Source organism: Scleropages formosus, chromosome 18 (assembly GCF_900964775.1).
Source record: "Scleropages formosus chromosome 18, fSclFor1.1, whole genome shotgun sequence".
NCBI classification, from domain to species: Eukaryota; Metazoa; Chordata; class Actinopteri; order Osteoglossiformes; family Osteoglossidae; genus Scleropages; species Scleropages formosus.
Window position 1 is genome coordinate 23,815,079 of NC_041823.1, and position 21,629 is coordinate 23,836,707.

The 21,629-nt window shown below is 41.2% G+C and overlaps 1 protein-coding gene across 1 annotated transcript; it reads left to right on the plus strand.

The window, feature by feature from the left end:
* LOC108919121 (B-cell receptor CD22) lies at nucleotides 1-21,366 on the plus strand. Its single transcript, XM_018726901.2, has 17 exons — nucleotides 1-23; nucleotides 2,533-2,613; nucleotides 2,793-3,170; nucleotides 4,472-4,738; nucleotides 5,136-5,387; nucleotides 5,834-6,100; nucleotides 6,252-6,542; nucleotides 7,263-7,577; nucleotides 8,001-8,270; nucleotides 15,189-15,458; nucleotides 15,908-15,995; nucleotides 17,183-17,258; nucleotides 17,504-17,637; nucleotides 18,666-18,738; nucleotides 19,721-19,821; nucleotides 20,007-20,076; nucleotides 20,595-21,366. The coding sequence occupies exons 2-17, from the start codon at nucleotides 2,574-2,576 to the stop codon at nucleotides 20,811-20,813; spliced, it is 3,111 nt and encodes a 1,036-aa protein (XP_018582417.2). The 5' UTR covers nucleotides 1-23; nucleotides 2,533-2,573; the 3' UTR covers nucleotides 20,814-21,366.
* Nucleotides 21,367-21,629: the final 263 nt, after the last annotated feature.

The following is a 21,629-nucleotide window of genomic DNA, read 5'->3' on the forward strand; positions in this document are numbered from 1 at the left end:
AAGAGAATATTAACCTAGTGCAGGTGAGCAAGATCCTTTTTTTAACTAACATTTTATGTGCTAACACTGTTGCCATGTATCATATCCGAGTGATTAATCTTGGACTAATATTTCAAAGTTCCAACACAATTTAAAAAGAAAGTGTTTCATTTTAGATTGTTTTTACTTCATATTGCAGTACTTTGATACCAGTTTGAATTCTGAGTTACAAAAAAAGGTAATTGGACAACTGGTAGCATTGTGGTTAGGGATGCCGCAAGGTAATTCCCAAATACTTACTCTGAATTGCTTCATAACACCCATCTCTGTAAATGGGGAAATAAGTGTAACTTAAATACATAAACCTAAAGCTGTAAGTTATCTTAGATGACAGTACAAGCAAATTAGAAATTAATATTAAGTTACAGTGGGGGCGCGGTGGTGCAGTGGGTTGGACCGGGTCCTGCTCTCTGGTGGGTCTGGGGTTCGAGTCCCGCTTGGGGTGCCTTGCGGCAGACTGGCGTCCCGTCCTGGGTGTGTCCCCTCTCCCTCCGGCCTTACGCCCTGTGTTGCCGGGTTAGGCTCCGGTTCCCCGCGACCCCGTATGGGACAAGCGGTTCAGAAGGTGTGTGTGTGTATTAAGTTACAGTCTCATAGTGTGAAATGCAGTGATTTGTGACACTTGTCAGAACAGCTAAAGTAAGGACCATGCATCAACAATGTAAATGCAAAGGCTACTGTGAGAATCTACATTAGGATTTGAATGACATCATTTATCATTCAGTCAGTATTGTCAAAAGTTCCTCCCAATCAGGGCAGCGGTGGTCCAAAACCTATGCTGGATGCATTTGGCACTAAATTAGTCAGGATATATCCTAGACAGGATACAGTCCATCACAGGGTAGCCACACACTCCAGAGGGAGTTTAAAGTTGCCATTTCATTTAAAATGTGTGTCTTTGTGAGAAGAAACCAGAGGTGTGGGAGGAAACCCACAGAAAGCAGGAAGAAACTGCAGACTGCTCACTGAGCTAGTGTTAAACCCACCCAAAAGGTCCATGCACTATAAGATAGCAGCAATACTCCCTGTATCACTGTGGCACCTGCAAATAATTCTTGTAAATCAAGAATTATTTTTAATCATACTTACGTCAGTTCGCTGAAAAAAAACACTGATCAATGAAATACTGCATATGGAACAAATTGCAGGAAGCAGCAAAGATCCTTTTCACTGAACAATTTACTGTAATCAAAGAGAAGTACATACATCTATTTTTACAGTAATTAAGAAATGAAGCCGAAAAAGAAATGTCAATCGTACAGGACAAACCCTTGAATTTTAAGAGGGAGAATTATAGCAAATATGATAATAAATTTTAGTGATCTCTCTATGACTGGAAAGTTTTCTTTACACACACTTTCTAAAACCACTTGTCCCAAGTGGGGTTGCAGTGAACAGGAGCCCACCCTGGCAACACAGGGTGCAAGGCTGGATGGGGACACCAGTCCATTGCACAGCACCCCAAGCAAGACTTGAACCCCAGGCTCACCAGAGGGCAGGACCTGGTCAAACCTACTGCACCACCACATCCCCTAAGTTGCCTTTAGTTGTGTTAATTTATTAAGACCGAATTACTGAAAAGACAAATGGTCATAGCTTTTCAGTCAAGGTATGTTTATTAAAATTGGCTGTAAAAAACCAAGGTAAAAACCCGCATCTTAACTAATATGAACCAGGAGATTTTGCTAAGCTTTAAGAGTAAAAGAAATCCAGCTCTTTTTTATAAGGACCAGCAATAACTTATGGGGCAATGGGCAATGGTGTAAGGTGTCGTTCACACAGTTCACTGTAGCTTAGCAAAGAATTGGTGTTACACAGCTAAAAGGGACCCAAATACCTTGTTGTTAGCAATGATAAACTCAGTTTTGTCTGGGGAAATCAGTCAGATCTAAAAAGAATGGAAGACTGCAGAGGAACAGCAAGTTTTCTTCCTTAAATGGTGACAGAACTTCTTTATAACAATTGAATAAATGTTAAGATACATAAGGGCCAGGCATAATGGGTGGGTGTTTAGAATATTTTGGTAAGACTAACAGCCTGTGACCTCTCAGACATGACAGTGAGTCATCTGCAGCTGTGGTGCAGCTACACAATCACTAAACACACGCACACACACACACACACACACACACACACACACACACACACACACACACACACACACACACACACATATCTGTCATTGTGAGGACTTCACATTGGATCTCATTGTCATTAAATAATGTATTCCTAACTCAAAAGAAACCCCAAAACACAGTGATTTTTATTAGAAAGAACCTATCTTCTGATAAACATAAACTTATTATAAAAGACATTTTATTTCTTGGGTATCTATTTATAAAGTCTTTTTCTCTGGTATTACTTCCTTTTTTTTGGGCATTTTTTTCCCCAAAATATGAAAAAGATTAAGAAAACATAGATACTGTAAATACATGCAGCAAACGCTGAATATTGCACTTGTAACATAACATTTCCTTTTTTTTTTTTTTTTAGATATGTCCACATAAAAAGAGATGCAAAAGAAAAACTGAAACATGATTTACCTTCTGATGACATTTCTGGGCCTACTCTCTGGTATAGTACATGTTCTGAATGATTATAAACAATTATAAGTTTATTATGTCTCTAATGCTACTTTTCATATTTTCTGTATATTAACTTTATTAAGATGTACTTTGAAGACATTCTTTAGTTGGTGACAGAGTCTATATGCCTATGGTACTGATCAATATTTTCTTGATTTTTCTTCCAAGATTCCATGTGTGAAATAAACGTAACACCTTTAACAAAAAATCATCCCGAGGGCTCTTGTGCGCAAATCAAATGTTTTATATCGTCAAAACTAATGCAAAGCAATTCCTGGGACAATCAATACCCCAAAATTATTTGGTTGAAAAACAGTACCTGGAATGGAACTATTAAAGATTTCATAGGAACAGTTGTCTACAGCAGTACAGATGAGCGACCAGTGGCTTTTGAATTTCAAAACAGGACTTCCTTCAATATCCATGATTGCACTCTAACAATCAACAATTTACAAAAAGGAGACAGTGGAGATTTCTCTTTAAGGTATTATGATAATGCTAAAGATAGATACATGAGCACAAAAAATGCAACTCTTAATATTACAGGTAAGTGATTTTATCATTTGTGTTATAAACAAAGGTGCAGTATTCGAGTACACATTTTAAATTTCTTCATCTAAATCATAAAAACCCAGTTATGAATCCCATGGCTGTTTCTGTTGGCTTAATCCTGTAAAATGTAGCTTAATCTTACATGGGATTCTGAAAAAAAATTTAAACTTTGAACAAAAAATGCCCATTAATGTATGCTGGCTTTATTACACTGTTTTACTGAATAAGTGTAAACCTTAGAAATATTTGTATTCCGAAATGTGAAGTGTGTAGTACTTTTTACCACCTGAGACAATTAACCATTTAAACATGCATTGGAAAGACATATAAAGATGGCCTGGTGCAATTGTTAGTGTGTTACAAGTGGTACTCTACCTACCATGAGGTTCTTTTCTAATGACCCTATTGTAAGTTGACTGTATTATTAGTAAAAAAATTCCCCTATACTGTATGATATGATCAGCATCAGCTAAATGAATAAATGTAAATGAGGCAGGGTACACAGTGTAACTCTTGTTGTATTTTTTGTTATTAACTTGAAATAACTTATTAATGTTATTGTTAATATCCAATGACAATTGGCCACTCTTGGTTTGCTTTATTATCTATAAAATCAATAAAAGTACATGAATAGAGAGAAAGTATGGTTTATTTAATATGTAGGCTCTATAAAAGCCTTACACACACACACACACACACACACACACACACACACACACACACACATTTTCAGAACCGCTTGTCCCATACGGGGTCGCGGGGAACCGGAGCCTACCCGGCAACACAGGGTGTAAGGCCGGAGGGGGAGGGGACACACCCAGGACGGGACGCCAGTCCGTCGCAAGGCACCCCAAGCGGGACTCGAACCCCAGACCCACTGGAGAGCAGGACCTGGTCCAACCCACTGCGCCATCACGCCCCTGCCTTGCATATAATTATAATAAAAAATTCCGCTTGAAAACTTAACATTTTCATTAACTTAATGCTACATTATGCTGTGTCCAAACATGCCAACAATATTAAATGCTAACTATTGACTGATTTATCCCATCAACATGTACAACATTTCCATCTTGTTATCATTACACTCACTCACAGAATGTCTTGTTGGAGAAATGTGACATTTTTTAAACACATTTTTGAGAATAGTTTAAGAAAATACAATTAAAATGTTCAAAAGTTTGTAACTTGAATGTTCATAACCTGAGGACAGTTTTTAATTGCACTAGACATAGACATGATGTTGTCTGCATCCTGATAATCTGTTTTCATCATTCCTCCCGGTAATGATGTAGAAAATCCTTGCAAAGTGAGCGTGCATGATCCTGGACCTGTGAAAGAGGGAACTATAGTAGAACTGAATTGTTCCACATTGGCAAACTGTTCATTTCAACCTAAGTGGGAGCCCTCTGACATTGCTAGTATAATGAATGACCAACACAGCAAAACCAGCCAGCTGAAATTCAATGCCACTTGGGAAAATGATGGAAAAACATGGTCCTGCAGCAACCAAGACAATAAAGACCCCTGCTTGGTCAGAAAAGTCACCTTTACAGTAATGTGTAAGTATCCACTGTAACCTCTGAAGACTCTGAACTCATCAATGAAGCTTTGATTCAGTCAAGCAGGTTGAAAAAAGCCAGGAACTCTGTTGGTTCTGTAGTCATGACTGAAGTTTCAGAGTACAGCACAAGATAAATGGCTGTGGCTATCAAAGGAATTCACACTGTCAGGTGTCAATATTTCATTCAGCTTCTGTAACAGAAGCAAGTGCACAGATAAAAACTATCAATGCAGAAGGAAACTGCACAAAACTAAAAAACGTACCTACCACTAAATATTCACAAGTGTAAGATACTCTACAAATGGGACTGCCTACAACATACTGAAAATGAGAAAAATATTTTTTAAACAGACATGGTTTTTAATCTTCTTCTTGCTTTTTTTTTTCTTACAAAGATTCCCCGAAGGAAACCAAGGCTGAAGGTAATCCAACAAATGTGAAGGAAGGAGAAAGTATAACTCTCACCTGTACTAGCAGAGGGAATCCAAGTCCCACCTACTCATGGTTTCACAAGGGAGAAAGTAGATCCAGCAACAGTCGGTTGCTGTTGCAGGACCTTAAACCTGAAGACAGTGGAGAGGTTTTCTGCAAAGCCCAGAACAAATATGGATATGTGAAGTCAAATGTTCTGCAAATCAATGTCCAGTGTAAGCTTAGAACTTTTTTTTGTTCATCTGACCAAGAGTGGGAAGAAAAGCTTTAAAATACTAAATACTGTGTGTGGCCACCTATTGAAATGACATAAATCAGAGATTAATGATTAGATTTTAATTCTGCAAATCAATGTCCAGTGTAAGCTTAGAACTTTTTTCTGTTCATCTGACCAAGAGTGGGAAGAAAAGCATTAAAATACTAAATACTGTGTGTGGCCACCTATTGAAATGACATAAATCAGAGATCAGCCTTAACTAATGCTCTGCAATACTTTTTGAAAATACTGTCTCTTTTTAAATTATGGACAAATGTGCTGTCCAATTATTTGTGCTATCTTTCCCCTGAGGTATTGAGAGGACTCACATTTACTTCTCATTATCTTGATGTTATGCTTTAAAAGCTTCTCAGTTCACATCAGCTAATGAGGCTTTCCTTTCAGATGCCCCAAAAGAAGTCAAAATTATCTCGTCTGGCATGTTACAGCCACTTCTAGAAGGGGAGAATTTCACACTCACCTGCAATGCCAGTAGCAGCAATCCTCCTGTTCACTCTTATATTTGGAAAAAAGATAACAATCACATGCTGATAAGGCAACAGGAAAAAATTTTTCCCCACCTTCAGCCAGAAGATGCAGGCAAATACACCTGTGAAGCTACTAACAGTGTGGGTTCTATGGAGTCATCACCAGTCGAAATTCGTGTGAATTGTAAGTTCTAATAATGTTCAATATTGTAAGAATTTGATCCTATACAAGTACCTAAAACAAAGCATCACACCATTCCTCAGCACTAGCAGTACAGAAGTAGTTGGCTTTAAATTAATCTTTCTTATTTTATACTATTCTGATATTTTTTCAGATGGACCAAGAAATACAAAAGTTGAGGCAAGGTGCCCTCCGTTTGATGATTGTCCAGAAAATCAGGTGAAGTTGGGCCAGCAGTTACATCTGACATGTAAGACAGATGCACAACCTTTGCAGTTGGAGTACACATGGTACCAAAGGAATCGTGAGTCATTTGTCATGCTCTCAGAGAAAGGCATTAATCTTCAAATGAAGGCAAGCGTGAGCAATGCAGGGGAATACATGTGTTGTGCTGCCAACAGCATCGCTGCCCAGAACTCCAGCAGTCTCCCCATCAATGTGCTCTGTGAGTACCTCCGAATTTTTCACACACACACACACACACACACACACACACACACACACACACACACAGGCTGAGGCCGCTTATCCTGAGCAAGGTCGCGGCAAGCCAGAGCCTAACCCAGCAACACAGGGCATGGGGCTGGAGGCAGGGAGGACACACCCAGGACAGGACACCAGTCTGTCACAAGGCACCCCAAGCAGGACTTGAACCCCACACCCACCAGAGAGCAGGACCCGGCCCAGCCCACTGCTCTGCCACGTCCAAATGTTTAAATAAATTTTACATTATTATTCCTGTTGACATTTGTTTATTTAATATTATTATATCATTAATTCACACACACACACTTTCTGAACTGCTTGTCCCATACGGGGTCATGGGGAACCAGAGCCTAACCCAGCAACTCAGGGCATAAGGCTGGAGGGGGAGGGGACACACCCAGGACGGGACACCAGTCCATCGCAAAGCACCCCAAGCGGGACTCAAACCCCAGACCCACCGCAGAGCAGGACCTGGTCTGCGCCCCTGTGCCACTGCACCCCCATCATTAATTCAATATTATATTATTTATGTGATATTATTAAAGGGGAATATATTGGGGCAATTTGTAAACTTATTTAGATATTCCATATAAGGGTACATTTCAGCTGAAAGAAGTCATTTTTCATTTTCATTTATTTTTCTATTGCTATTTCCATGATCTTCCTTCCTGCATCTCAGATGGCCCCAGTAAACCTGTTCTGGAGATGAAGAGTCCTGTGACCGAGTTTAACACTCTGATCATTAAGTGCTCAGTTGAAAGCTTTCCATCATCAACCCTCACCTTGATAAAAAAAGTCAGGGCCCACTCAGCTGGTGCTCTCGTAAGCTCATTACTCAGTCAGATGTCTGAAAATCACTATGGTGAGAGCAACAATGGTGCAAATCATCTCGAAGTCGCCATCAATGTGTCCTTCAGTGATGCTGGACACTATATCTGTTATGCCCATAACTCAGAGGGAGAGGACTTCACTGAGCAGGAGCTTACAGTCAAGTGTAAGTAGACAGGCTCTTTAACAGTTTACTCTATGTAAATTAAGCTTTAAGTCACACTGTACTGTTGATAATAAACAGTTACAGAAAGTACCACACTAAAGTATCGGATGGCACACAACAGTTGGTTGTAACTAATATTCTAGGCATAAAAAATAATTGTGCTTTGTTGTTTAAATGTCATGGAAATTTTGTGATCAATAATGCCACCTCATCAATGGTTAAACATTAGAAATTTCATAAGTTTCTAGCATTTTTAGATGTCTTTATTTTCACTGGTAATTGGAGAATTGGTGGTTTAGAGTAAGGAAGAAGAGCAGCTTGTGACCATGCTGCCTAGTTCAAGATTCAAAAGAAAGAAAGCTCATACTGTAATTGTAGGTGATTTTTCCCATTCTCTTCTTCATTCTGTCTACAATGTGTCAGATGCTCCCAGAAGCACAACGGTATTGGTGAAACCTGGGACAGTTCTGAAGGAAAATGATTACCTGGAGCTTACCTGCACCACTGAATCCTTCCCACCAGTGTCCAGCACCACTTGGATCAAGTCATTCAGAGACAAGAATTTAACAGTGGGTAATGAAACAAGCCTGAAATTCAGAGCCTTGTCTGCAGAAGACAGTGGGAAGTATAGCTGCCGGGCCGAGAATGAAGTTGGGGAACAGACCTCTAAAACCACTGAAATTACAGTCCAGTGTAAGTCAATATTCTCATGGTAGACAATTTTTGTTTCACTCTTTTTTTGCATGCATTTACTGTTTCTTACTATGGAGGACCCCAAGATAAAGAATCCTACTAATATGCTGTTTTACATATTCATCCCTCCTTATTTGTAATTATGTCTCACTAAGACATTTTTACCTTGCAAATATGTCTCTAGATCCATAAAGCAGAGATGCATTTTAGTTCAATTCAAAAATTTCAAAAGAACAAAAATACAGTATTTGCACGACATTTATATATTTGGTGTTTCTCCAAGGTGAAATAACTGTATACAAAAGTGCATTCAACAACAGACAAAATGTTTTACATACAACACATGATTAACAAACCACAACTTCTTTCACTGACGCCACCCAGATGTCAGTGTAGCGTGCGGAAGAAAGTCTGACATGGATGCGTGTTGCTGTTTCGTTTGAACATGGGCAATACACTTGCAGAGTGTATTTATAAGTGCGCAGTGCAAACCGTAAAGTACCAGGTTAAAGGTGAAACAATAAATGCAGGAAAAGGAGACTCACACTGTGTACTCACTAAGATGTATATCTCATCTCATCTTCTGTCCTACTTGTCCTAAAAGGGTAGCGGTGGCAGCAGGGAGAGCAGAGAGGCCCAGCCGCCCCTGTCCCCCGCAACTTCCTCCAGCTCAGCCTGGGGAATCCCCAGCCGTTCCCAGGCCAGCTGTGAGATATAATCCCTCCAGCAGGTCCTGGGCCGACCTTGGGGCCTCGTTCCAGTTGACTGTGCCTGGTATACCTCCAAAGGGAGGCTCCCAAGGGGCATCCTTATCAGATGCCCAAACCACCTCAACTGGCTCCTCTCAATGTGGAGGAGTAGTGGCTCTACTCTGAGCTCCTCCCGGATGTCCGAACTCCTCACCCTATCACGGAGAGTGAGTCTCAACACCCTGCGGAGAAAACTCATTTCGGCCGCTTGTATCCGCGATCTTATTCTTTCGGTCATCACCCAAAGTTAATGACCATAGGTAAGGGTAGGGACGTAGATCGACTGGTTAATGGAGAGCTTCGCCTTATGGCTCAGCTCCCCCTTCACCACTACAGTTCGGTACAGCGACAGCATTACTGCTACCCTGCTCCCAGTCTGTGGCCGATCTCATGCTCCTTTCTTCCCTCACTCGTGAAGAAGACCCCAAGATACTTGAACTCCTCCACCTGGGGCAAAAACTCTCCCCTTACTTGGAGGGGGCATACCATCCTTTTCCGTGAGAGAACCATGGACTCAGACTTCGAGGTGCTGATCCTCATCACCACCGCTTCACATTCGGCTGCAAACCGTTCCAGTGCGTGCTGGAGGCAACCATGTGATGGTGCCAAAAGGACATCATCATCTGCAAAGAGCAGAGACGTCACCTTCCGACTCCCACACAGAATGCCCTCCTGGCCTCAACTGCGCCTTCATATCCTCTCCATGAAAACCACAAAAAGGAGTGGAGACAAGGCACAACCTTGGCGGAGTCCAACACCCACACTGAACAGGCTTGACAATGCCGAGTATGCAGACACAGCTTTCGCTCCGTATGTGCAAGGACTGAATGGCCCGCAGTAGTGGCCCCGGTACCCCATTCTCCACTCCTGCTGAGCACAGCCTGAACAAAACTCCTCCGACCCCTTCTGAGCTGCCGGATGGTTCTCCAGAACCTCTTTGAAGCTGACTGATAGTCGTTTTCCATGGCCTCTCCAAACTCCTCCCATGCCCGGGATTTTGCTTCTGCAACCACAGCCGCTGCTGCCTTTTTCGCCTGCTGGTACCTGTCTGCTGAGTCAGGAGTCCCCAGAGCCAACCAGGCCCTAAAGGCCTCCTTCTTCAGCTTAACGGCTTCCCTCACCACCGGTGTCCACCAGCGGGTTCTCAGGTTGCTGCCCTGGCTGGCACCAACAAGCTTTTGGCCAGAGCTGTGCCTGGCTGCTTCCACAATGGAGGTTTTGAACAGGGTCCATTCAGGCTCCATGTCCCCTACCTCCTCCGGGACATGGGAGAAGCTCTCCCGGAGGTGCGAGTTAAAATCATTCCGGACAAGGTCCTCTGATAGTCATTCCCAGCACACCCTCATTAAATGCCTGTGCCTACTGAGTCTGTCCATCAGTTTTCCCTGCCATCTGATCCAACTCACCACCAGATGACAGTTCAGTTCAGCTGACAGCTCAGCATCTCTCTTCACCCGAGTATCCAGAACATGTGGCCTCAAGTCAGAAGAATGACTACAAAGTCGATCATTGACCTTTGGCCCAAGGAGCTCTGGTACCAAGTACACTTATAAGCATCCTTGTGTTCGAACATGGGGTTTCTTATGGACAAACCATGGCTAGCACAGAAGTCTAATAACATTTCACCATTCGGGTTCAGATAGGGCAAGCCGTTCTTCCCAATCACCCCCCGCCAGATTTCCCAGTCATTGCCAACGTGAGCGTCCCCCGCAGGACTATGCGGTCTGTAGGTGGGGCCCTGTCCAGAACCCTACCCACCTTCTCCAAGAAGGCCGAATACTCTGAATTGCTGTTTGGTGCATAAGCACACACAACAATTAAAGTTTTACCCTCTGCGACCCTAAGTCGCATTGAGGTGACCTTCTCGTCCACCGGGGCAAACTCCAACTGTATGGCAGCCAGCCGGGCGCTTGTGAGTATCCCCACACCCGCCCGGCGCCTCTCACCTTGTGCAACTCCTGAGTAGGAGAGGGACCACCCCTCATCGAGGAGTTTGGTTCCAGAGCCAACACTGTGAGTGGAGGTGAGCCCAACTATATCTAGTTGGTATTTCTCAACCTCCCGCACCAGTTCCGGCTCCTTCCCCCCAAGTGAGATGACATGCCACATACCAAAAGCCAGTTTCCGTCGCGAGAGGCTACGACACCATGTGCCACCCTGCCCCCTCCCATTGCCAGGTATACATTGCACCCGACCCCCCATGCTGGACCTTGCAGGTGGTGGGCCCACATGGCCCCCCACGATGCCTTTTCGGGCTGAGCCCGGCCGGGCTACGTGGGCTGCCTGGCCACCAGGTGCTCGCCTAGGAACACTACCCCCAGGCCTGTGTCCAGGGGTATGTCCCAGTGACCCTATTCCAGGCAGGGTAAATGATTTCCTGTTTATTTTTTCCATGGAGGTTTTTGGGTTGTGTTAGTCTGGATCTTCACTCCAGACCTGTTCGCCTTGGGAGACCCTGCCAGGAGCATAGTGCTCTGGACGACATAGCTTTGGAGGTCCCTAGATCACGCAAGCCCTTCTGCCACGCCAAGGCCCCGATCCAGGAAGGGACCAAGGTGAACACTGAAACTCAAATTCAATTTCAATTCAGTTTATTTCTATAGAGCACTCTTCTCACACAGTGACACAGAGCACTTTAACACAAGCATAAGGCAAAATAAACAAATACATCAGATAAAGAAACAAAGAAGACAGCTGGCTACCAACTATCAAAATGTAATGCTTTCATAGAGCTATAAGTATGCCTACTGGCCATGGAGTAAAGGAACAAAAACTCCTAACCAAAAATCAAGGGAGAAAATATCTCTGGGGATCCAAGGGCCAGTGGCTGCCCACCCCTTCTTGACATTCTGAATTAAATAACAATACTAAGCCAATTTACAAGTAATAATGATATTGTTGGTGTATGGTAGTTTAAATTCCTAGCTCAGCATGGTACGTCTCGTCCATTATGGCAGTTAGTCATCATCTTCAGTCGGCCTGGGGTGCATCTGTGACCACTGGTTGGCCTCTTCAGGTCCTATGTAGGGAGACAATGCTCAACAAGAAGAAATAGTTAGTAATTTGTAACTTAAACAAGTAAATTTAATTTGAATTTGTATAGCGGTGGGAAAAACAAACACAGCCAAGTGGAATTACATTTTGAGGTGGAATTCCTGAGTTCACATGTAAATATTTAGTCTGGATTTGAAGACTGAGACAGATGGGGCATTTCTGACAGTAACAGGTAGAGTTTTCCACAGTTCAGGTACTCTATAACTAAAGGTGAGACCTCCTACTGAGGTCTTATTGATCGCAGGTACTTTAAGGTAACCTCCATCAAATGAACGAAGATATCACCCTGGGATATACGAATCAACAATCTCACAAAGGTCAGATGAAGCAATGCTTATAGGTGGAAAGTAAAATTTTATAATCAACTCTAAATGTGACCGAGAGCCAATTCAACGATTTAAGTATTGGTGTTATATGGTCATACTTCCTAGTTCTAGTGACAATTCTTGGAGCAGCATTTTCTACCAACTGTAGCCTGGACACAGTCTGGTATGGACAACCTGATAATAAAGTATTACAGTACTCCAGCCTGCTTGAAACATAAGCATGAACCAATTTCTCAGCATCCTATCTACATAGGAATCGCCTTAATTCAGCTGTGTTTCTTAACTAATGGAATCATGACTTAGTCAAAGCATTTACTTGAGAGACAAAGGACAGCTTTCCATCCAACAGGACACCCAAATCCTTGACACAATCTCTACGCTTGAAACTAATTCCATTTGTTGTAAGGATTGGTGTGATTGTGTCGGGTGCCTTGTGGAGGACTGGCGTCCCATCCTGGGTGTCCCCCTTCCCCGTCCTGCCTTTGACCCCGTATGAGAAAAGCAGTTTCAGATGATGATGATGATGATGTGTGTGTGTGTGTGTGTGTGTGTGTGTGTGTGATAAAACAATGTGGTAAAACAATTAGCTAAAGACATCACACATGATGGATCATCAGGCTTAAACTAAACATATAGCTGTGTCTCATCGGCATACGAATGGAAATTCACATTGTGTTTGTGAATAATGTCACCCAGTGGTAACATATACAGTGAGAACAGTAATGGACCCAACAGAGAGCCCTGTGGCACACCATTCTGAACCGTAATTGAGATGGAGGGGGTGCAGTCATCAGAGTACAGTACAAATTGTTCATGGTTACCTAAATATGAGTCGAACCACTTCAGAACAGTACCCCTTAGTCAAGCCAGATTTTGAAGTCTACTCAATAGGATACCATGGTCTACAGTATCAAATGCAGCACTCAAGTCCAGTAACATAAGAATAGAGATCTCACCAGCATCAGAAGAGATGGGAATATCATCAACAACACGTGTGGGTGCCATTTCAGTGCTGTGACCAATGTGGAAACCAGACTGAAATTTTACAAATGTATTACCATGATTAAGATATTTTACAATCTTAGCAGCTACCATGTTTTCTAAAATTCTGGATAAAAACTGTAGAATGAGATGGGTCTATAATTACATGGGTTATTACAATCCATGATCTGATTTCTTTAGTAGGGGCCTAATAATGACGATTTTAAAAGCTTTTAGAACACAGCCATTAAATAATGAAGTATTAACAATATTGACAGTAGGTTCTGCAAGTACGGGAAGTGTGGCTTTCAGTAATTTAGTGGGGATTGGGTCTAAAGGACAGGCAGTACCTTTCATAGAGTAAATTTGCACGGTAATTTCCCTCTAAACTTATTATGTTGAAGCTTCTGAAATGGTGCAGGTAGCAACTAATATTATTATCATCAGAACTGCTTACATTGGCTAAGACCGAACTAGAGGGCACTATGGATTCCCAAATATTCTCTGATTTATTGGCATAAATTCATCATTAGTAATTGTACCAGAAATAGCCTTATCTGTGAATAGGACTTGAAAACGGAGGCGTGATGAAATACCAGACTGGAACACAGGATCAGGACTGGAGCACAAAAGGCAGGAGTTGGCAGAATAGGCACTTGGGACTGGAACATAAAGATCTATAGAACAAGACTTGCTAAACAGGCAACTAAAGTTCACTAGGAAATCACAAAGGCAACACAAATTAAGAATTTGCAATCTATCCTTGGCCGCTTGCTCCTTTTATATCTCACTAACCACCAGATTATGAACAGGTGCATGGGTCTAGTGGCACTGAGTGGCATCTCCTCTGGCCCATAGCAGTATTGTCACTGTAGGTCGTGACAGTTTGATACTGCACATTACCATACACATTACCCAAGTAGTTGCCTTCAGCAGTGAAACTGAAATCACAAATACAAAATGTAGATAACAATGACAGGTTGTTATGTGTGCCATGAGGAGTGATGAAACTAACAGCCAGAGGTCTGGGTTCCAATCACTTGCCAGAATGTGACGCAGCTGTTCCCAAAGATACAAATGCAGAAGAAGCTATAAAAGGCAAACAACAAGCCTGCAGAGGTGTGTTGATGTTCCTGCCCTCCTGCAGTGTATTTGTGTTCCAGTCCTTGGTTTCTGTCCTGTTTCTGCTTGACTGCTGTCCCCCTGTCCTAGTCCTGTGTATCAGCTTTGTTTAAGCCATGTTTTGGTATTTGTCCTGTTCCACCCACAGTCCTTGTTTTAGCCACCCTGTGTTTCACTTTGCTCTGTTTCTCCTTTCACACCTGCACTTCGGCTTCTAATTTACTTCATATGTGAGTTTCACACCCTTATGTCCATATAGGTATGCTACAGTGTGGGGGACAGGCAGCCACACAGGTGGTGGGATAGAGGTGTTAGACAACAGGGTTTCACACCTAGAAGGAGGGTTCATTCACAAAATCAAAACAGACGTGACCCCCCCTTTTCCTACTTTGAACAGCAAAAAATAGGTACAGGCAGTCCAACCAAAACAGGCAAACAGAAACCGGAAACCTCTCCTGCACCATGCAAACTTTCCTAAAGGTCTCCCTCAGTCCTCCCCCCAAGTTATGAAAAGTTACACTTGATACATTTATGTGACTGTGGAAAGAACCCCTGGTGTATGTGTATTTCAAAGAATATGTAACTGAATTGTTATTAATCAGAATTTTATGTGTTTATTGATTTAACTGGCAGAGCCAAACTCAGGAAAGGTCAGTTTTTTTTTCTCTTATTTCCTTCTTACACAGATGGCCCAAAGGACACAAAAATTATTCACAGTATGATCGGCAGAGATCTGCGGGACAGAGACAAGGCACTGACACTGTCCTGCCTCAGTTACAGCTACCCCAATATCACACATTACTGGTGGTACAAAATCACAGAAAACACAGTGGAAAAGTTTGTCACTGAAGGACAGAACATTACAGTTATGCCTGAGGAATCGGGGACCTATTACTGCATTGCCTTCAGTTCCATTGCGAACAAACGTTCCAACATGATAGAGGTGCCTCCCATGCGTGAGTATAAATATTAAAAATATGCTCTCAAGAGGTACACTCCTGTTTACTCCACTTGCTGCTATAGCTGTGTGCTCATACTTTCCCAGTGCCCAAGACCCATATATTTGTCAGAGTCTCAGTCACCTACTTTCGGCTGAATTTCTTCTGTTCAGGTGTATGTACCATCTTGGATCATATTACATGATTATTCATGCAATTTCAAAAAAGAAATCTGCCAGAGCCTTAACCTGTCTCAGCTCAATCTGCAGCATCTCACACTGTCATGCCTGGTTTACATTACTGTCGTAATGTCTAAATGATATTAAACTAACACAATTTCATATAGGTACAGTTTTTTTCACAGAACTTAATTACCAGCATATGCCCACATAAGAAAGTGTTCTATGATTGTTTTGTTGCTGCTTTTTGTTTTGTATTTTTAACTACTTTCTGCCTATCACCTGTAGGGAGCATTCTTCATCTGTTAACTTACATTGGTGTCTTGGCTGGACTCCTCCTCCTCTTGGGGGTACTTATTGGGTATGTGGCTTACAGGTGAGGACTCAACATTACCCAAGCAGGTCACTTTTAACATTATGCAGATGTTGCTCTGATTTAGGTATTTGACTATTAGTTGTTCATCAGGTTCAAAAAACATTTTCTGATGTTTGCTGGTTTTCAGACTTTTCAGTTTAGTTAAAAATACACTGTGGACTCAATATAACGCCGATGGCAGGGTCCAAATTTTCATGCTGTGTTATGAGTCTACGTTGCAATGAGTTTCCAGTTTTGATGAAGGTTGAAAAAAGTTTAACTCCAGTTTAGTGCTGAGAGAAGATCAACATAAGTAAAAACAACCATCCGCACACCTGTGTGAGCAAAAATAATTGATACGTAGCAGCAAACATACTTCATAATTACTACTAACATTGAGTAAAGTGCAATTCAAGAATTCTTGTTTTTATTGATGAACCAAAATATCATGAATCAGTGTATTGACATGTGATATATTCTGTAACATTAAATACACTTCCTCACAAATTGCTTAATTACAGGAATTTACAACAAAAACACACTGATGTTAATGTCCTAGAAGAAACTAACTGGGAATAGTCTGTATTCGCTTCTGTTGTACTAATATTGCATTACTTGTGCAAGTTCTACTGTGGTGTGCACTGTATTGCGTAACTTTACCTTTTGACTTTCGGAAATGTGTTTGGGAACTACCCAGATTTGAAACACGTGTAAAGGAATTGATTGAAAAAAATTTAGAGTTCAAACTCTGTCCATGTTATATGCAATCTCAAGTTGTATCAAACCGCGTTACATCGGGTCTACAGCATATATGGTTTGGAAAGATGCAATTAGACCCACCCAGGGAAGCCTCAGAATTCAGAGGAAAAACCCTTCATATGCTTATTCTTATGGAATCAATTCTACCTGCTTTACATGCTCCTACATTTTAAAAAATGCCTAGTGGACTTTTTACCTGACTGGATTTAAATGTTTGCAGGGCTATAACAACCTTTTTTAACCTAGAAACCTCTTCAGAACTCCCTTTTGAAATTCTTGTTGTGTTAAGTTTTTGTCATGTTAAAACACAAAATACCCTGGTCTTGTGCAATCTGTTTCCGTTCTGTTGCCAGGGGTTGAACCGCTCACTTATTTGCAAGCATGTACAACTTACATTGCAAAATACTGCCTTGTAAACAGGAGTCTGCTGTTCTTCCCATTTCTCACAGAAAACAGAAGAGAAAAATCACCCAGCCAAGTACAGGAAACACAAGCTTGTGTCATCATCATTGCCCAAGCTTTCTGGTACCCTTTTATTTGAACAGTTACTGTTTTATGTCAATGTAATAGTCAGTGTGTTGAGTTCTCCACAGCCTGTAATTAATATCAAAAAGCTTTTTCTTCATTCATATTTTTATGTAGCACTAGGATGTCCTCACTTTGGAATATTATTTGTAGCGGTACATTATCCTAGTGTTATGATGCCTTGAGCATTGAGGGTACTTCAGAATTATAGACTCCCTGATTGTGCATTTGTGGGCTGCCATCAGGGTGCGAGGAGTGGCACTCAGGAGCACCTGGTAATGGAGGGGATGGGAGAGTTGCACAGAAGCAGGGAGGACCTGCTGGCAGGATTGACCTTCCCCCAGAACCAGCACACCAATGGACCCCACCCAGACACTGTGTAAGAGATCTGTTCTATGTGCCTCAGTGCAGTGTGGGGGTGGGGGCTGGCTAAGCACAATGAACATAGCAAAAGTAGAAAAATTATGTAATACACACTCCCATACTGCTCTGCTCATAGTCAAAATGGGCTACAAAAGGTGGAATACATTTGACTGTGGCCAAAAAACTAATATGCAGTTTCTGCAGAGTTATGCAGAATTTTGACTCAGATTAAACCCTATAATCCATACAATTGCCACTTTAAGGCTGGAAAAACAATTTCAAGCAAATTACTGGTGTATTGCCCTGTACTACATTTAAATTTACATTTACATTTATGTATGAGATGCTTTTCTCCAAAGCGACTTCCAATGAACTCTATGTAGTGTTATCAGCCCACACATGTTATTCACCAAGATGACTTACACTGCTAAACACACTACTTTACAAAGGGTCACTCATCCATACATTAGTGGAACACACTCTCTGTCACTCACAAATTATGGGGGAACCTGACCACTACTGTGGGACCTGCTGCAGGACAGGTGGGCGAGACATAGCTACTTATTTCTGGGTTAAAATTGTTCAACAACACCATAAAACATGCTTTCCACTGAGTGTACTTCATTTTTTTTACTGCTACTGTAATTTAGCAAGGACATAAGTCTTTTCTGAGCTTTTGTGTGTAGACTGATGTTTGCAGAGCCCCTGTTTCTTTTTACTATGAGAGTGAACCGTTTAGAATGTTTCAGGGTGCTTCAATCAAAACTCTGTGAAAAAATAGTTTTCCATCAAGTTTTTGAATTTTTCCATGGCTCTGTGAACTGGAAGCCAAATAGCAAAGTTGTGTGTTTGATTAACTGCTGTGTAATTATATATTCTTCATAAAGCCACCACTCTGAGAGATGTCTGCGCAGTCTCCATTCGCCACAGGGTGCAACATCCAGCTCAAAGGGATGAGGGATTTGTGATAATGTAGTTGTTTGTGATTATATCTCAACACATCTCAAAATAAATTAATTAAAATTAATTAACCGTGTTTTCAAGACCTCTCTCAACCGCAACCACCAATGTCCACATTGTGTACAGTGCAGTGAAGACTTCTGCAATGGAACAAAGGGTAAGACACAGCAAAATATTCAATAAAAGCCCACAGAATAGTTTTTTCTTTCTGTGTATATTTCTGAAAAAGTTTTAGCTATAAAATTGTAGTAGTTTATTTAGGAACTGTATCCATTAGTGGAAAATGAATAGTAGTAGTAGTTAGTGCTGTGCAATTTGTTGCTACGATTGTTTACCAGTTTGGTTTAAACAGATCAGTTTGATTTGAATTGATATGTTTTGCAAAAAAACTGTGCTTCAATGTTTGTGTGGTGTTTGTAATTTTCAACATATCAGGTATTTATCCAATAAGCACGTCATCAGCAAATACTTTAATTATATATCTGTGATTTCTTTCCCCCTTTCCGCAACACTGTACACACACACCCAACAATAAATTATTTACCTGTTTAACTGTGATGTCTACAGTTTTCATTTCGTTCATGGAATTGGCTATAATAGTGACCGCTGTCCAAATTACCAGCACTAATGTTTCATGTTTGAAAGTGCTGTATTCTGACCCTCAGTAAACTCAATACAATGTCATTAGCGAATCGAATCCAAAAAAGTAGAATTGCAAGCACGACTCAAATTTAATCTATTGTTTTTCTTGTCGCTGAATCACACATCACTGTTGGTAGTACAAATAAATTGCAAATGTACAATTGAACATACTGTATATGTATTCTCTTGTATTGTGGATGTTCGATTTATCTGGTGAAGGTTAAAGGGATTATTTCAGTTTGCTAAAATATAGAAGTTATAAAGCTATAGTTGTATTAGGTTCCTTATATAGATGTGCAGATTAGGGCTGTTGTGACAGTGGAGGGCAAAGTGTTGCCTGATTTTGTTTTAGAACTTGTAACCTCACAATCATTATCATTATCATTTTGCAATAAAATCTGATAATGTATTATGTTTTATGTGTCATGTTGCCACTGCTGTCTTTATTGTTTGTGGCCATTCATGGACTTTGCATGTGAATGTGCGGTAATTTGCAGTCACCGTGCTCTTCCTGGAGAAGCCAAGATGAAAACACAGAGATGCACGCTGTGACCTATACCACCCTGCACTTTCCAAAGAGTGACAGCACACATAGCACGTGAGTTTTGTGTTTAATGTAGTGAAAAAAAAAGCATGCAGTAATACTACTACTACTACTACTACTACTACTACTACCAATAATAATAATAATAATAATGAGTAGTGATTTATGCTGGGGCTGCTATCTGCCTTATACTATTAAATCTTCACAAATCTAAGATATTTATGCCTTTTTTATTGAAGGAATGCCACTGACTCAAAGACACTGGACTGGATCTACGCTAAAGTGTCAAAGCCACAGTGCCACATGGAGGTTAGACTGCTCACATGTTCAACACTTACTTACTGGACTCAGTGTCACTTTCACCTGAGTATGACCTGCATGGAAACAACTTTGTAATAATGGAATAACATCTTCATATGTGAAATAACTATTGATGCTTAATGTTTAATGTAACTTCCAACTTGGTTGCAGTTGAAAATGTTCCTCTTTCACATGTTTCTCTTCTGACAGGAAACTACTCATATTGCCCAAACCAAAGCCAATAGATTTGTGTGTTATGGAAAAAATTTTAATAGACAGCACAGCAAGAATTTTTCTTTTTTCAGTCTTGCAAAACACAAAGTCATAAGATTTTGCTGGATTTCAATGAAAATGTCTGACTTATGTGTTTTAACAGGCATTCTTTTAAGAATTTCTCTTTGTAAAGGTGTGCTGTTATTTGTAGCAAGATGACAAATTCTGGCTAAATGAGAGTGAAGAAAATGAAAATCTTCTCTTTTTTTAGAATATCTGCACATCAATCAACTGTTTTCTATTTCTCTTGTCAGCAGAATGGGACACAAGACTATGAGAACGTGAAGGGCTTGAATTTGAAGCAGACGAGCACAGATACAGACACAAGTGAGGATGACCAAGAAGTCAACTATTCAGTCATTTCCATCAAGCAAAATGCCAATTACAAGGTCCAACAACACCAGTTCTCAGATGTCAGTTCCAGTTCAGATGAGGAAGACGATGCAACACAGTACTCTGATGTCAAGATCTGAATGAAATTCATATCGTATTTTTTCCATGATAAATCTTGAAAGCGTTTCACACATGCATGGGCCATGAGAGAACTAAGGAGGAAAAAAATGTTTTCTTCATCTTTGGCCTCTGATGCCCAGTAACTAATATATCTGTTTGATTCAGTATAGCCTACTTCTGCATCTATGAAAGCCTTGGGGCTTAAAATATGATATTGACCTCTGCTTAGGATCTTGATGGCATGTACTCTGGAGCATAATGACTGTTGCTGTAAATTCCGTTTACAAGGTCAGAGGAGTTTTCCACACACAGTCTACTTCCCCTTGAAACACATTACCCTGATTCGAAGGTTCAGCCTTTGCTGTTCCTTTCCTCACATTGACTGATAATTTACTGCCTTCTGTTAGTTCCTTATTTCATTAGCAGCTCTGCCTCTTTTTACTTCTCATTTTTAGTGTTGCAGATTTATTTTTTTAATGATAAATTTCACAGGAACTACTATAACAAAAAGGGGGGGCATGGCGGCATGGTGGCACAGTGGCAGGGAGGGCTTGGCTAGGTCCTGCTCTCTGGCAGGTCTGGGGTTCAAGCCCTACTTGGTGTGCCTTGCGGCGGACTGGTGTCCCATCCTGGGTGTTTCTCCACCCCCTCCAGCCTTGTGCCCTGTGTTGCGGGGTCAGGATCCGGCTTGCAGTGACCCTACTTGGGACAAGCGGTTTCAAATTGCATGTGTGTACTATAATAAACAGAAAAAAAGTGTTTTGTGCTCTGAATATATAAATCCTGTAAAACTGAATTAAATTTGAATGAAAAACAATTTATTCTTCTGTATTGAC